Source organism: Geotrypetes seraphini, chromosome 2, assembly GCF_902459505.1.
Source record: "Geotrypetes seraphini chromosome 2, aGeoSer1.1, whole genome shotgun sequence".
NCBI lineage: Eukaryota > Metazoa > Chordata > Amphibia > Gymnophiona > Dermophiidae > Geotrypetes > Geotrypetes seraphini.
The window spans coordinates 527,650,199-527,668,547 of record NC_047085.1 but is presented as its reverse complement, the minus strand read 5'-3'; the positions used below and the strand labels follow the sequence as shown (position 1 = coordinate 527,668,547).

General features: G+C 44.5%; 1 protein-coding gene across 2 annotated transcripts in view; it reads right to left on the bottom strand.

Moving 5' to 3' along the window:
- The window catches only part of AGAP3 (ArfGAP with GTPase domain, ankyrin repeat and PH domain 3), a 597,692-nt gene that overhangs the window by 475,137 nt on the left and 104,206 nt on the right, over nucleotides 1–18,349 (bottom strand). For both annotated transcript variants that reach the window (XM_033932747.1, XM_033932746.1), the window contains exon 2: nucleotides 7,066–7,124. In XM_033932747.1, the coding sequence (XP_033788638.1) occupies nucleotides 7,066–7,124 (59 nt within the window). The remainder of the gene's footprint in view (nucleotides 1–7,065; nucleotides 7,125–18,349) is intronic.

The window sequence follows — 18,349 nt, the reverse complement described above, 5'->3', positions numbered from 1 at the left end:
TAATGGGGGGTGAGGGAAAGGGGTGACAAGCTGTGGGTAGACACAGTGAAAAGAGGGAAACAGGACTAAATAGTAAGAAAGAATTTAATTTAGATGGAGGCAGAAAATAGAGAAGGAAGACCAAAAAAGAAAAGGGAAGAGAGAGCAGAGAACGATATCAGATCTGAGTGGAGGAAATGAGAAGAGAGAGATGCTAAAAACCACAGGAGGGAGGGAAGGACAGAGATGCCAGACCATGAGGGGAACAGAAGGAAGATGATGGATGCCAGACTAAATTGGGGTGGGGGGGCAGGAGGAGAGATGGCAGGGAAAGAAAGACAGTGAATGTAAGGGGCAGATGCTGAACTGAAGAGACAGAGGTTATCATGCCACTGTACTGGGCCATGGTACGCCCTCACCTGGAGTACTGCGTCCAGCACTGGTCACCGTACATGAAGAAGGACACGGTACTACTTGAAAGGGTCCAGAGAAACATAGAAACATAGAAATAGACGGCAGATAAGGGCCACGGCCCATCAAGTCTGCCCACCCTACTGTCCCTCCCCTCCCTTTGCCCTGTGAATAGATCCCATGTTTCGATCCCATTTGGCTTTAAAATCAGGCACGCTACTAGCCTCAATCACCTGCAGTGGAAGACTATTCCAGCGATCAACCACCCTTTCAGTGAAAAATAATTTTCTGGTGTCACCTCGTAGTTTTCCGCCTCTGATTTTCCACGGATGCCCTCTTGTTGTCGCGGGACCCCTGAAAAATAAGATATCTTCCTCAGTCTCGATGCGGCCCGTGAGATACTTGAACGTCTCGATCATGTCCCCCCTCTCCCTGCGCTCCTCGAGCGAGTACAGACGCAATTTGTCCAGCCGTTCCTCGTACGGGAGATCCTTAAGTCCCGAGACCATCCGGGTGGCCATTCTGAACCGACTCCAGCCTCAGTACATCCTTGCGATAATGCGGCCTCCAGAACTGCACACAGTACTCCAGGTGGGGTCTCACCATGGACCTGTACAATGGCATGATGACTTCCGGTTTACGGCTGACGAAACCCCTGCGTATGCAACCCATGATTTGTCTAGCCTTGGATGAAGCCTGCTCCACTTGATTGGCAGCCTTCATGTCCTCACCGACGATCACCCCAAAGTCTCGTTCTGCTACCGTTCTTGCTAGGATCTCGCCATTAAGAGTATAGATCCTGCATGGATTTTGGCTGCCCAGGTGCATAACTTTGCATTTTTTGGCATTGAAGCTGAGTTGCCAGGTCCTAGACCAGCGCTCCAGTAGGAGTAGGTCGTGTATCATGTTGTCGGGTGTCGAATCTTCGTTCGTAGTGCATTTGCCCACAACATTACTTAGTTTGGCGTCATCGGCGAATAAAGTTATTTTCCCTCGAAGCCCTTCTGTCAAGTCCCTTATAAAGATGTTGAATAGGATCGGGCCCAGGACCGAGCTCTGTGGCACTCCACTGATCACCTCCGTCATTTCGGAGGGGGTGCCATTCACCACTACCCTTTGAAGCCTACCTCCAAGCCAGTTCCCAACCCATTTCGTCAATGTGTCTCCTAATCCTATAGAACTCATCTTGCCCAGCAACCTGCAGTGAGGTACGCTATCGAATGCTTTGCTAAAGTCTAGGTACACTATGTCCAGGGACTCCCCAATATCCAGCTTCCCCGTCACCCAGTCAAAGAAGCTGATAAGGTTGGATTGGCATGATCTTCCCTTAGTAAATCCATGTTGACGGGGATCCCGTAGATTCTCCTCATCCAGGATCTTATCCAGCTGGTGTTTAATTAGAGTTTCCATTAGTTTACTCACTATCGATGTTAGACTCACTGGTCTGTAGTTTGCTGTCTCCGTCTTAGAGCCTTTTTTGTGGAGTGGAATGACGTTGGCCGTCCTCCAGTCTAACGGGACGTTGCCTGTACTAAGGGAGAGGTTGAAGAGCGTTGACAGTGGCTCTGCCAAGACATCGCTCAACTCCCTAAGCAGGTGTAGGTTGTCAGGCCCCATTGCCTTGTTAACCTTGAGCTTTGACAGCTCATCGTAGACACTGCTGGGCGTAAACTCGAAGTTACCAAATGGGTCAATTGAGTCGGCCCTTGTCTGTAGCTGAGGGCCTAGCCCCAGCGCTTCTCGGGTGAAGACTGAGCAGAAGTATTCATTTAATAGTTGGGCTTTTTCCGAATCCTTTTCCACGTAATCTCCGTCTGGTTTCCTAAGACGTACGATCCTGCCTGAGTTCCTACTTCTGTCACTGATATACCTGAAGAAGGATTTATCTCCCTTCCGGATGTTCTTTGCCAGAGACTCCTCCATGTGGAATTTAGCCTCCCTAACTGCTGTTTTGACGGCTTTTGATTTGGTCAAGTAGTCTGCTCTAGAGTCCTGTTTCCCCGATTGTTTGTAAGAGATGAATGCTTTTTTCTTCTCCTTGATGAGGTCTGAGATCTCCGCAGTAAACCACTGCGGCTTGTTGTTCCTTCGCCGTTTGCTTACTGATTTAATATAGCGGTTTGTCGCTTCCTGTATAGTGGCTTTCAAAGTCGACCACATTTCTTCTACGCTATCGGTTTCTCTTTGCCTTTGTAGCGCCTGGTGAACAAAGGAACCCATGTCTAGGAAGTTTGTGTCTTTGAATTTGAGGACCATGGTTATTGTGGTGGATTTAGTGAAACCTTTCCTAAGATCGAACCATACCATGTTGTGATCGCTGGAGGCCAATGTGTCCCCCACCGAGACCTCTGTTACACTTTCCCCATTGGTAAGTAATAGGTCCAGTATTGCCTGATCCCTCATAGGGTCCAACACCAGTTGCTTGAGACCAGCTCCCTTCATAGAGTTTAATAGCCTCCTACTACTGCCGGAAGCAGAGGTAAGTGTATTCCAATCCGACTAAAATGGTTAAGGGGCTGGAGGAGTTGCCGTACAGCGAAAGATTAGAGAAACTGGGCTTCTTCTCCCTTGAGCAGAGGAGATTGAGAGGGGACATGATAGAAACATTCAAGGTACTGAAGGGAATAGACTTAGTAGCTAAGGACAGGTTGTTCACCCTCTGCAAGGCAGGGAAAACGAGAGGGCACTCTCTAAAGTTGAAAGGGGATAGATTCCGTACAAACGTAAGGAAGTTCTGTGGTAGAAAGCTGGAACGCTCTTCCAGAGGCTGTTATAGGGGAAAACACCCTCCAAGGATTCAAGACAAAGTTAGACAAGTTCCTGCTGAACAAGAATGTGCGCTGGTAGGGCTAGTTTCAGTTAGGGTGCTGGTCTTAGACCAGAGGGCCGCCGCGTGAGCAGACTGCTGGTCATGATGGACCTCTGGTCTGACCCAGCAGTGGCAATTCTTATGTTCTTAGGGCAGACACTGGCTGGAAGAGAGTGAAAAGGCAATGAAAGCAGAAACCAGAGACGACAAAAGGAAGAAAAAAATAATTTTATTTCTATCTTGTGATTCAAATATATCAGATTTGAAATATGTATCTTGCTAGACATAACTGGGGAGTGCAAAGCCCAGGCAGTGCTTCTTTAGCTTCCAGCTGGCTTAGGGCTCTCTCTGACCAGGGGGCAGTTGCCCTAGTTCCACTCCCCTAACACCATTCCTGTCATGTGTGACTGTGGTATTCTGTTACATGATATTTGTGTAGCATTCTGTAATAATTTGGCTCATTCAGTTTTCTTGATAGTAGAGGGGATATATGTGAAGGGGAGGGGAGACAGGGGTTTTGTTGATCTTTGCCCTGTATTATTTGTATTTATAAAATGACAATTGTATAGAATATTGTTTCTTTTTATACTTTAATAAAATATGGACCTGTTGGGCCACCGCGTGAGCGGACTGCTGGGCACGATGGACCTCGGGTCTGACCCAGCAGAGGCATTTCTTATGTTCTTATGTTCAATATAAAATCATAACTATTTGAGGCTTGTGCGGATGGGATCAGATGGTTTGTGGGACTGACCTCGCGGGGACGGGGCGGTGATGGTTTTTTAAAAAAAATTTCAGTCTTAGTAGTTTGCCGGTCCACGAAATAATTATTTTATTTCCACCGGTCCATAGGTGTAAAAAGGTTGAAGAACACTGCACTATATCAACCGGCTCATCTTTATCCACATGTTTATTCACACCTTCAAAGAAGTCAAGCAAATTTGTAAGGCAAGATCTCCCTCAGTTGAACCCATGGTGACTCAATATCATTAAATCATGTTTGTCTAAGTGTTCCACAATTTTATTTTTTATAATCGTTTCTACCATTTTGTCTGGCACCGAAGTGAGGTCTAGTGTCAGCTTCCAACAAGATAGGTAGAGCTTACCCCAACTGTCTAATATATCTGGTAAAGACAAGTCCTTCTGGAGAAGATCATCTTCTAGGAGATGTTTTCCGTGGTGACAGTTCTGAAGGTATGCCGGAAGACTCAGAGCCAGATAAAGCTAATGCTTCAGATTCTTTGGGAAAGTTTACAATGTCTTCGGTACCGATTCGATGAAGCTGATGACGAGGATTGATGACTATCCCTTTTACACTTTGAAGCATGAGATCAACACAATCGTGACAAAAGAAAATATCAATGCTTTGAGGTAGTGAATTGATTCGATGGAGAGCTGACATCGGTACCTGGAAGCCCCATACTACTATGCTCAGGCTGGGCCGGTACTGGGCACCCCCATATGAAGTGCAATCTAAACATTGTACCGATCTCCCTCCTGAAAGTATGCATCGGTACCAAAGGCTCCATAGCTGGTATCCACAGTGCAGCAGGTTTCCTCGAATCGGGTAATCTCAATGAGGATATATGTCATAATGCACTAGTACCAATGGCTCAACTACTGGTACCATCGGTGCAGCAGGTTGACTTGAAGCGGACAACTTCAATAACAATGGATACCGTGAAAGAGAGACAACCTGTGAAGCTAGAAAACGGTGGCGTCGGTGTTTGGTCTGCATCAAAAGACTTGATGCTGTAGAGACCTTCGACGCTTGCTGAGAACACACCAGTACCGATGGCTCAACAGCCAGTAGCCTTGATGCAGCAGGTTGCCTCGATGAGGATGCACACCATGAAGAAACAACCTGCAAACTTGAGAACCTTGGCATCAATGTTTGGTCTGCATCAAGAGACTTGATGCTGTTGAGACCCTCAATGCTTGCTGGGAAGTGGATAGCTTCAGAGCTGGCTTCCCTGATGCTATTCATTCTTCCAATGTTGACGATTCCGAACATTTGGCGATCCATAGCTGAGCTGAAGAACTTGTCCTGTTGAACGCGACGGGTCAAATTTAACAGCAGATATCAATTCTTGTATTTCAAGACTTCAAGGTTGGGCCTCCTCTCTACATATGAAATTAAATGCTACCAAAACTAAACTTCTATGGTTTGTCCCTACTACACATAATTTACCCTCTTCCATACGATTAAATTCTGGTGATACCTTGAAGATTGAATTTTCATCCAGAATCCTTGGGTTTGTTTAGGATTATACTCTTTCTTTGACTAACCAAATTAACAATGTATCTAAAAAATGCTTTTTTAGTTTACAGATGTTAAGGAGAGTTTGTCATTTTTTTTCATCAACATCACTTTGCCATATTAGTCCAGGCTATTTATATTAGCTCATTTGGACTATGCAAATTTTCTTTACATCAGTTTAAGTAAGTGTAACTTAAAGAGATTACAGCTTATCCAGAACACAGCTGCCAAATTGACTTTTGGTAAGAACAGTTATGATCATGTTACTCCATTACCGAGGGCACTGCATTGGCTCCCGGTATATTGGAGGGTTCAGTTCAAGTGTGCTAATGTATTTAAAAGTTTATAAAGGATTTACTCCCCATTACTTACCCTTTCTTTCAACTCTCAACAACCTCTTTCTACTAGAGGTATACATAAATTCAAATTAGTATTCCCTTCTATTACCTTAGGTAGGCTACCTTAGGTAGGCTTAGGTAGCCTACCTTAGGTAGGCTTTCACACTCTATGGCAGGGGTAGGGAACTCCGGTCCTCAAGAGCCATATTCCAGTCGGGTTTTCAGGATTTCCCCAATGAATATGCATGAGATCTATTTGCATGCACTGCTTTCAATGCATATTCATTGGGGAAATCCTGAAAACCCGACTGGAATACAGCTCTCAAGGACCAGAGTTCCCTACCCCTGCTCTATGGCATTTACCTTGGTAAAAATCTGGAATGACCTCCCTTCAGAAATTAGACTCCTTTCCTCTTTAACATGTTTTAGAAAAACTTTGAAGAAGTATCTGTTTAAGAAATTTTTAGCAGACAAATAAGGGATGGTAATAGATGAACTTCCTGTCCAATTATTGTTCTCCTATGTTCTTTTGAGCTAACTTTTGTTAACCAGTTTGAGTCCCTTTAGGGAATGACCCGGTATATAAGACTAAAGATTGGATTGGATTGTAAGGTGTAACATTAAGCAGAAGTGTTCAGGACCCAAACACAGTAGACACCAACTACAAGAGTTAGTGATAGAAATAGGCCGCTATACCTAGAGCACTTCTTAAAACCCATTAATGATTTCGACATAAAGGGAAAATAATTTTGTCAGTGAGATTATACTCAATGTAGAACTGAGAAGACCCACTGAGGAAAATATCCGAGGCCGAAGCCCAAGTTTGAAGCAAAAAAAGAAGAAAATAGTTGGGTTGTTTGTTTTTGGGTTTTTTTAATTAAATTTTCCATTTAGTAAAGAGAAAGAACAATGCTGACAAGAATAAAGTATAGAAAAAAAGACACAAGAGCGGGAAAGCAACAAGAAGAAAACAAAGAACTGAGGTACCGCAAGCCTACGTCAGGCAGAAAGGCACATGTCAGTGCGCGGTGCGGGCAGTTGCAAAGTTACTTAAAACTTAAAGTGACAGTATACTTTTAATACTGTCCATACCAGGGCACATGTAAGAATATGCTGCCTGCTTGTCCTGGGATAACAGCACTTTTTACATGCTAAGAGCGGAGATCCTGAAAAAGAAATTTCCAGTTTGGGGGCCAGATTTTCAAGCCATGTTCTGGAATCTGGGTCAGATGATTCAACTAAACAGAACAAAATGAAACAGCACTTACCACTTTCAGCTCTGGTACAGATCTACTTAGGGTCCATTCCTGACTGTTCACAAAAGAATCTGTAATGAAATCATTTAAAAAGACCTTAATAATATTGTAGATTAACAGATTATAAAGATAACTGTTGTTTGCCTAGCGGTAGAGCTGCTGCCTCTACACCCAGAGATCATAGGACTGAATCCTGGCACTGCTCCTTGTGACCCTGCTCAAGTCACTTAATTCTCCTTGAATGTGTAAGCATGAAAAGGCAATAATAAGTCCCATTGGCTTTTCCTTTATCTAGCCACCCACTTTTTCATGATTGTTTGTATAAGCCTCTTTTGGCTTTTATTTTCCTATTGTTTGCCTGTTTTTATTTTGTTTTATGAACTTATGTATGTAACACTATGTTTAGGTTTTAAACAGAATAGAAATTTTAAAAATAAATTTGCGCAAAGTGCTGAGGTAGAGGGGATCGTGGGGAGCCTCCCAAGTTATCTAAATAATGGCAATATTCAAAGCGCCATCTGGATTACTTATGATAGCAAAGAGTCCATCAATAGATATTCAATGCAGTTTCTTACCTCCACTCGGATTCTCTTCCACATATCCATCATCTTTAAAGAAATATTTCAGAACATAAGAGCTGCCCTACTGGGACAGACCCAAGGTCTTTCCAACAGTGGCCAACCCAGGTCCCAAGTACCTAGCTAGATTTCCTTATATTACTTCTTTCACCTGTACTTCCTTTCTATTGAAAAAGGTCCATCTCCCGTAAATTTATTGTTTATTGAAAGCTTTTATACCGCTGCTAATGACAATTCAGTCAGTCAATTCAGAGCAGTTTTATACCTTGAAGGTATTTCAATCCAGAGTATATACAGTACATGTCTCGATTTTTATGTGGGTCCCTAAAAGCTTTATGACAAAGACAAGGAAATACTTTTAAAACCAATAGGAGGAAATATTTTTTCACTTAGGGAATAGTTAAGCTCTGGAACATGTTGCGGACAATGAAAGGTATGAACAGTTTCCTGGAGGAAAAGTCCATGGTCTGTTAAGCCACTGCTTGCCCTGGATAGGTAGCATGGAATGTTGCTACTCTTTGGGTTTTGGTCAGTGGATTGGCCACTTTGAGAACGGGCTTCTGGGCTAGATGGACCATTGGTCTGACTTAGTAAGGCTATTCTTATAACAGACCAATGGTCCATCAATGCTAGTCAGGGTGAGCTCTGGTTAACATTTCCCATGTCAGAGTAATAAGAACATATGCAGGTTGTCTTTCTGTTCCTAAGTAGGCTCGCAATCTAAGCATTATCCCTGGGGCAATGGAGGGTTAAGTGATTTGCCCAAGATTACAAGCAGTGTTATATAAAGTACTTAAGTAAATGCATATTTTGATACTTCAAGTAAAAAGTATAATGAGAAATAAAAAATTTACTCAAGTAAAAACGTAGAATGATACGGGGACAGATTTTTCCTATCCCTGCAAGTCTCGAACACTAAAATCATGTGTTCGAGACTTGTGCAGTTAAGGCAAAGCTTGCAGGAAAGGGACGGGATGGGATGGGGATATTAAGATCCAGCAATCCTTCTCTATACCGCAACTACAACATCTGCAACGTCTGCTTTGAAGTGACCCAACTCATCTAAACAGTTCAGGCATGGGCAACCACAATTATCTAGATCAGGGGTGTCAAACACAAGGGGCCAAAATCCAAACAATAGGCTAAGTCGCGGGCTGAATTTTTTTTAAAGATACTTAGGAGTCCTTACGCTAACCGATTTAGCGCACACCTTAATAAAAGGTCTAGGGTTACCACCTCTCCAACCCCACGTCAGCCCTGGGATGCAAACAAAGCTGTGCTGTTTCTGAAACACCAGTATCAGGATTGTTAACTGAGCTCAGATAAGTGCATTATTAAATAAACAAAGAAACATAGAATATGATGGCAGAAAAGGGCCAACAACTCTGCCCACTCGAAGAACCCTCCCTTCGAAGTGAACCCACATATTTAGCCCATTTTTTCTTAAAAATCGAGCACGTTGCTCGCCTCAATTAATACTACATAATTATTAATTTACTTTGGGGTAACTGATGAAAAAACTTGTGCTTAACTAATGGTGGGAGCACATGAAATATGTCAAGTTTATTTAAAATGATACCTCTAATGCTTTTATATTGAATATTTATATCTAATTTTGTTTTGATTTTTGCCTGACTACATTATAACTTCCTAAGACTACCAGCCCCAAAATACCTTTCCTAAGCTGCAGGTTCACGCCACATCATCTGCAGGTTCACACAGCCTGCAGAGGATCGCTGGTCGGTAGTAGTGATCCTAGCAGGCCACCGTAGCCTCAGCTGCACATTCCCTCTGGCACTGTCCTGTACATCAGAGGGGCGGGACGAGGCTACGGCGGCCTGCTAGGATCGCTACTGCCGACCAGCAATCCTCTGCAGGCTGTGTGAACCTACAGATGATGCGGCGTGAATCCATAAATGATGCGGCAGCTTTAGGGGAAATTGTCTGGGGTGCCAAATTTCAGTACCCCACGGGCCGGGCCAGAGTTTGCCATGCCTGATCTAGAGCATGGGTAGGCAACTCCGGTCCTTGAGATCCACAGGTAGGTCAGGTTTTCAGGACATCCACAATGAATATATATGAGATGGATTTGCATGCACTGCCTCCTTGAGTTGCAAGTCTAACTCATGCATATTTATTGTGGATATCCTGAAAACCTGACCTGGCTCTGGCTCTGGAGGACCAGAATTGCCTACCCCTGATCTAGAGACACAATCCAGTCAGGTTTATAAGATTTCCACAATGAATATGCATGAGATCAATTTGCATACAATAGAAGAAGTACATAAAGTTCTTCATCTTGGTATCCCCTCCTATCCTTCATCACTGATAAAGAGAGATTATGTACTTACCCTGGTGAGCTCTTTTCCAGTAGACAGGTGAGACATTCTAGACGACAGGGTTACCTCCCCGTGCTCGCATGGACTGCAGAAGAAATCCACTCCAGATTTTTCACTCTGCCTCCAGTGTACTTCAAAGATAAGCTTAGCGCCCTCTAGCATTCAGTACCCAAGCCCAGAAAGGCACCGACATATGTGAAGAAGAGTCACCTGTAACAACAGGCCAAACTAGAAATCTGCTCAGAAACAAATAAACAGTACCATTAACCACCAACAAAGGCTTCAAAGGAGCTCAGAAACTACTCCCAAACAAATTCTTCACAACCCCGAAGAGCTGACCGGTCTCCAAGAATCAGCTTGGAGACTGAGGTGACTGAAAAGCTGAAAACAGGCACAGGAAGGACAGGGCGAGAAGTCTACAATGTACAAAAGCAGTCCCCCCAAAATAGCTAGGATGGGCTTGCTGCGCCGGCCCTTAAGACCGAGGACTCGAAGGCTAAGTCTTGCCTGGCAGCCACATCCACTCTGTAGAACTTGGCAAACGTGTAAAGCGAAGACCACATTGCCACCTTGCAAATCTCTTCAGGAGGAACAGCTCTTGCTTCGGCCCACAACAAAGCCATACTCCTGGGTAGAATGTGCCTGGACAGAAACAGGAGACTGTTTCCCCGCCAGAATATAAGCGGACGAAATGGCCCTATAGATCCATCTGTAGATCATGGCCTTAGAAGCAGGAGCACCCCACTTACTGGAATGTGTCAGCACAAGCAGATGGTCAGAGAGGCGAAACTCGTTAGTAACCTCCAAATACCGCAGAAGCACCCTGTGCACATCCACTTTCTTCAGCAGGCGATCCTGAGTTCTGGAACCAGTCAGCTGAAAAGCAGGCAAACACACTTCCTGATTGATATGGAAGCCGAGAACACCTTCGGTAAAAAGGAAGGATCTTTCCTCAAATAAACCCCCGCCTCCGAAATACTGAGAAAAGGGTCTCTGCAAAACAACACCTGCAGCTCGGAAACCCTGCGGCGCAAAGGTAGGGGAGGGTCATTAGGGTGGGCAGACTGGATGGGCCGTGGCCCTTATCTGCCATCTATTTCTATGTTTCTATGGAGAAGTGATGGAAACAAGAACCCATCCCGAAGAGGCAAGGCCCGACAGCATCAAGTTAGATCCCAAGCAGGGAAAGGATTCTTTACGGGCGGCCAGTCCCAAAGGGATCCCTTCATAAAATGAGCCACATCCGGATGCGACGCTAACGAGACTCTATTGTCCCTGGAAATAAAACAGGACAATTCAGCCACCTGAACCCGCAGAGAAGCCACAGTGAGGCCTTTATCCAAACCAGCCTGAAGAAAAGCGAGAATCCGCACAACCAGAGCCGAGTAAGGATCCACCTGGTCTTGAGAACACCAATGCTGGAAGAACTTCCACGCCTTAGCTTAGGCCAACACCGTGGACGACTTCTTAGACCTGAGGAGAGTGTCCACTACCGGATCCGAATATCCTTTATGTTCTAGGGCAGCACGCTCAAGAACCATACCGTAAGCGCAAAGCGATCCGGATCTTCCATGGCCACCGGCCCCCGACAGAGAAGGTTCAGATAAACGCTCAGGCGTAGACTGAGCCCCACGCACAGCCGCATCAGATCCATGTATCAAGGCCTTCGAGGCCAGTCGGGAGCCACTAAGATGACGTGGCCAGGATGAGCCGCAATCCTCCAAAGTACCCAGCTGATCATGGGCCAGGGAGGAAAAATATACAGAAGAACTCCCTGAGGTCACGGTTGAACCAGAGCATCAAGCTCCTCGCTTCCTGGCTCGGATTTGCGACTGAAGAAACACTTTACCTTTTTGTTTCTTGCCATGGTCATGAGGTCAAAGCAGGTCTGCTCCCAGCACTGCAAAATGGCTTTGAATGCCTCTGATGACAGGGCCTATTTGCCTGGATCGAGTGTCTGACGGCTGATCACTCCAGCCAGATGCGCTGACGTTAGCGCCAGTAGATGACGTTCCGCCCAAAGGAAAATAAGGCGAGCTTCTTGAGCCACAGGAGAGCTCTTAGTCCCACCCTGGTAATTGACATAGGCCACTGCCATTGCATTGTTGGAGAAGACCAGGACAGCCTGTCCCTCCAGGGTCAGCTGAAAAGCTCTTAGGGCTAGCCGAATGGCCCTGAGCTCCAAATGATTGATTGACCACTTTCTCTGAGACAGAGTCCAACAAGCCCTGCAGAGGTCGATGATCACAGTGAGCTCCCCAGCCCCGAAGGCTGGCATCCATCGTTACCACAATCCAGGAAGCAATATGCAATGCAACACCCTCGAAGAGCGACTGAGGACGGAACCACCAGCTCATGCTCGCTCAGGCCTCCAAGGTCCACAGGAGATACATCTGCAAGGTATCCCGGTGGGGTGCCCAGCGGGACAGAGGCATGCTGAAGAGGATGCATGTGCGCTCTCACCCACAGGACCACATCCAGCGTTGACAGCATGGATCCCGGAACCTGCAGGTAGTCCAATGCTGCTGGAGCCAACTTCTTCAATAGGGCCAAGATCTGAGCAAACAGCTTCTGTCTGCGAGGCCCGCTGCTGTATCGAAAAGAACTCCCAGATATTTCAGTGACTGCGTGGGGGTCAGATGACACTTTCTGTAGTTGACAATTCAGCCCAGCTCTTCCAGCACCTGGAGCACCTGTTCCACTGTGCATTACCCCTCTGCCAAAGAGGGAGCTCTGATCAACCAGTCGTCTAGATAAGGGTGAACCTGTAACACCATCTTCCTCAGATGAGCCTCCATCACCTTGGTGAAGGTCTGAGGTGCTGCAGCTAGCCCAAAAGGCAAGGCCGAAAACTAGTAATGCTGACCCAGAACATGGAACTGCAGAAACTTGCAGAGGGCTGGAAAAATGGGACTGTGTAAGTATGCCTCCGTAAGATCCAACAAAGCCAGAAATTCCCCCAGAGCAACTGCTGCAATGACCGACCACACAGTCTCCATTCAGCATCGACGGATCTTGAGAGCCGTATTCACGTGCTGCAGATCCAGAATCAGTCTCCAATCTTCTGATCCTTTCTTTAGCATGATGAAGTATACAAAGTATCTGCCAGAGCCAGAGAGGCACCGATTCTATAGCTCGAATATCCAGCAAGCACTGAACAGTCTCCTGGACTTTTCACACCTTGTCGGGGCGCCTGGCCGGAGAATCCACAAACCAATCCAACAGAGGTTGGACAAATTCCAGCTTGTAGACTGACCGAATAATTTCCAAGACCCACTAGTCTGCTGTAATGCATGTCCAAGCAGGCAGAACTCTGAGAGCCGACCTCTTATCCGCAGATGGGTTATTGGCTCCCTGGAATCATTGTGTCTTTCAGGCTGGTCGTGCTGAATGGGCGGTGGGAGGCTAGGGCCTCCTGTAGCCCACATATCTACTCCTGGAACTCTGTGAATATCTCTGCGATGAGGAAGGAACATATGGTCGGTAGTCACGAAAAGATCGGTAGGAGCCAGGAAAATTAGAATGCCCAGAACTCCTGGAGGGTCGAGCTCTACTATCAGGCAGTATCTTCAGTCGACTGTCCACCACCGAATCCATGAGGTCATCCAAGCCTTTGCCAAACAGCACCTGCACCTTGAAAGGTAGCCACACTAAAGTAGCCTTGGAGGTGGAATCACCAGCCCACTGCTGAACCCACAGCATTCGGCGTGCGGAAATAGAATATGGATACCATGGCAAGCACCTTCAAAAGGTTGTATAGGGCATCCACCATGTAATCCTTTCCAGCCATCAGGAGCTGAGGAGGAGGCTCCACTGTATCCGTGGATCCAGTATCCAAAGTCTGGGTCTCCTAATCCGGGACCGGCTGCACTATCAAACAAAGGATCAGAGAGGTTAGGATCAACTACTGCATGCAGAAGAAAAGACTGCTAGAGGGCGCTATACTGAGCTGTGAAGTACACTGAGGCACAGTGAAAAATTCCAAGTGGATTTCTTCTGCAGTCCATGTGAGCATGATGAGGTAACTAACCATGTCATCTAGGATGTCTCACTTATTGCACTAGAATATCCTATAGGACCTGTGTGTCTATTGAGATCTTTGTCTGGCAATCACTTAACTATCCCCTCTCTCACTTTCTCTCAACTAGAAGCCACTTGTCATTCTGTCTTTTTTTTTTTTTATTACCCATATGCTCAGGAACTTCCTCCCACCCAACTTTCTCACTGAAATGTCCGATCCTTGCTTCGCTTCCCTTAAGACTCATCTCTTCAATATAGCATTTGATGGTGCCCATAGATTGGGTGGTGGGTGGTCGGTCTGCGCTGTTACAATGGTACTTTTCTTTCCATCCAATCCTGACTCTCTCCACTTTCCTATAATTATTTGTAGTCCAATTCTATCATTTAATGTTGTAATTTTTTTTTAATTAGGTTGAACTGCTTTGCTTCCCATTTTGAAAAGCAGTATATCAAGCACAAATAAACTAAACTCTGCATTTCAAGACAACCGTTCCACTATGCTGCGAGATTCAGCAATAATAAGAGGCAAAGAAAGCTACTTTGGTTCTCAAAGTAGCAGCTGAGGCAGTAAGGAAAAAGGTTTGCTTTCATAAACTTTATTTCTGGTTGTGCCCAGGATAGTTAAGTATATTTGAGGCGTGCATTGTTAGGCCTGATTAGAGAATGACACAGGGAAAAAATTTATCACCGTTCCCGCCCCGTCCCCATGAGTTCATCCCCATCCCCGCGAGCTGTCCCCGTCCCTGCCCCATCCCCGTGAGCTCAGTCCCCGTCTCCCAAGCTCGGTCCCCATCCCCACCCTGCAAACTGTCAGATCCCATCCACACAAACCTTGAATAGTTAAGATTTTATACTGAACTTATTTTATTAAAGTATAAAGAGAGACAATATTCTGTACAATTGTCATTTTATAAACATAAATAATTCAGAGCAAGCATCAACAAAACCCCTGTCTCCACTCTCTTCCCCTCCACTATCAAGAAAACTGAAGTCAAATTAGTACAGAATGCTACATAGAAAAATCAAGCTAACAGAATACTTTAGGGGAGTGCAACTAGGGTAACAACCCCCTGGTCAGAGAGAGCCCTAAGCTAGCTGGAAGCTAAAGAAGCACAGCCTAGGCTTTGCAATCCCCAGTTATGTCTAACACCAGCTCTAGCAAGATACATATTTCAAATCTGAAATATTCCAATCACACAATATAAAATAAATTTTTTTCTACCTTTTGTTGTCTGGTAATTTTCTTCTTTATCAAGATGCATTTGACTGCTAGAAAGCTAGATTAGGAGCCTCTAATGATTTATTTTAAGTCTACCGCTTTCACCCTCCCTGTTGTTTTTGCCTTACTTGTCTTATTTACTATGAACAATTTGTATTTCTTTCCCCATTTCTTCCTTCAGTTTAATATGTTTTGTCAGGTTAGTTTTATTCATTTGTTTCCCCCAGAAATTTGTAATTTTACTTTTTTATACATCGCTTAGAATTTTGAATAAGCGATTAATCAAATTTTTAATAAACTTGAAACTTGTCTCAGGATTTGGTTTTGGGTTCCTTCTGTCTTCATCATGACATGGCTAGCTCCTGAAGGTAAAACAGGCGCAAAATGAGCTGAGGAGGAGATGCCGAGTCTGACACAGGCGCAATTTTTTTTACCACAGGATCAAGACTTTTCACCACTTCTGTAGAAGGTAAAAAGTCTTGTCTTCCCATTCCTGAGGGGCGGTGAAAGGTCTTATCCCCCATTCCTGCGGTAAACCAGTTGCAAATGTCTCCATTCCTGCGGATTTACTGCGGTGACCACGGTTTACTGTCCCCGTATCATTCTCTATTAAGGATCATATAGTGTGTGGCAGTCGTGTCTCATTTAGATTTGGGCCTGAGTCAGTTGGATCTCCCAACAGGTGGCATCAATGGAGGTGCTCATGATTTGAGGAGTACCAGTAAGTGTATGTTGTGGCAGGGAAAATTCTGGGAACACAGGAGTGCACAGGGCAAAGCAGATTCTAAAGCATGCACTGCTTACCCCAGCACAGAAACCCAGGATTAGCAAGTCAGTGCCCGACCCTAGATCCTATAATTCAGTCCCAATTAAGCCAGAGCTTTGATGGAGACAAACTATGGGCTTTGTATACTGTGCCTCTTTCCCTACATCATCCCCTTTCTTGGAGCTTGCTGTAGTAGCTTGGGTTTCTTGGCCCTTCATTAACACCTAAGTAACTTCCTTTTTAAAGGATAAATTGGCTTGCGTATTAGGAAACCCCCTTTCCTTTTGCTAAAAATCCAATATGGCTGTCAAAACCAAATTCCTGCCAAAAATGTGATATTTTTAACACTTCCCAAAGTCAAAAACGGCAATTTTAGGATTTTTCAGTTGGAGGAACATGGAGAAACTCAGAAACCCCACTTCTTTTTTTATTATTATTATTATTATTTTTTATTGAAAAATTTAAAAAAACAACATATTAACAAACATCTCATGAGTAGTATACAGGGAACAAGCAAAGAACAAAGCAGTCCCTACCCACCCACCCGGTTACACTTTACAACAAAAATATTCCAGATTCCAGAGTGACAACAATATCATGGGTTCAACAAATAACTACGAGCCTTGGGAGTCAATGTGTGCCAAAAAAACTCCCAAATATTACAAAATGGGATTGACTGGCCCAGACCTTCTCTCCAACGTCAGAATTGATGTCAGGGGGAAGGCTTGTGAGCACACACCTGGCCCTTCCCTTCGTTACGGCACCATCGGGGCTGTAAGTAAATGTAGCGGGCGAGCGAAAAGGGAGCGGATGGATAGGGAGCGGTCAGCCCATGTACCCTCAACGAGCAGCCCACGTACCGCGCGTTGAGAAACCCTGCTTTAATCGGATAAGACCACCAGCAGACGGTCAAGGATTTCATCAAACAAGTAACAAGCAGACTAAGAGATAAGGGATTTTAAGTATTATAGGGGTTGTTCTCAAGGGGTGAGTAAAAGAAATGTGTACCTGAGAATACATGTATTAATTAAAAAGATATAGTTAAGTTTTGTAATTTACTATATAAGAGAGTTAAGCAGTTTCTTTTTTCTATTGAAAGCAAAGTCATTAGAGATATCCTGAATACCTGACTGGCTTGGGGGTCCCCCAGGACAGGGTCGAGAACCAGTGATGTAATGAATTATACCAAACAAGGAGTGTTGGCGAGATATGAACTCTAGCTTCCCTAGGTCTTAGCCTACTGCCCTAACCACTGCTTTCCTATCTCTCCCCCCCCACCCCACCCCAGCCCTTGCAGCAAGGTGCTTTCAGCTCCAGAGCCAAGGAAGTACAGTAGTAGCTATGATTAGAATCCTTGCCACCCTCCATCGGCCCATCAATATTTTCTTGCTGCTTATTGTCTTAACTTCCAATCCTCCTCCACTATCTGAAATTTTGTAATTAGGAAATACTGGTTTCAACATGCACATAATATAGGCACTGGAAATCACTCCCAAAAAGGTCAGTAAAGACAAACAAAGCTCTAACATGAGACAGAAATACCACTATATTCTGTAACCTATTAAATTAATCATGCGAACAAAGGTCATCAACTAGCTTTTACTTGCAACTACAAATCCTGTAATGTTCGTAGTAAAAATGTTAACATGCACAAAATTCTGGTTTGGGGAAAGTGCACTTATGTACAGGAGGATAACAGATAAATACTGAGGTGAAAGTATGACCTTTGCTTCAAACAACAGGCTGAAAATAAAGGCAGCCAGGTTCAAATCCTGCTTCTCTTACTTGTGCAAATTACTTCACCCTCTAGTGCTTCACGTAAAAACAGACTTTGCACTCACTGTGGCTGGAGAAAGTATATACGGAACCTGTAGGGTCAGAGTTTGAATGACATGAGAGCACTAGAACGAGCTATATTATTTGCACTGTGTACTGAGCGAGGATTCTTCTAAATGTTTCGAAAACTGCAGATACTAAATGGATAGTAAGGCAGACATGACAAGTACGGCTATACAATTGATTACACGAAATTGGAAACACTAGAATCGTCTCAACTTTACATTCTGGTGGGCTAGTTTATGTCTAATCTATAAAGATGAGAAAATGAATGCTGTTACATTAGGGAATAATGAAAAATGTAAATTAATTTGGGGCCCATTGACTTCCTTTGTAGAATCTCTATAGTTATGGCCTGTTATTGGATAATAAGCACATCCAGGGAGGGGGAGGGGTAGGAAGTATAAAAGTCTTTAATCAACTATTTTTACGGATGGAATAGGGGGGAAGGATGATAAATTTTGTGGTTTGAAAAATAAGTCTGAATGGATATATACATGTATTTTCTGTTTTAATATGTATAATATAATACTAAATT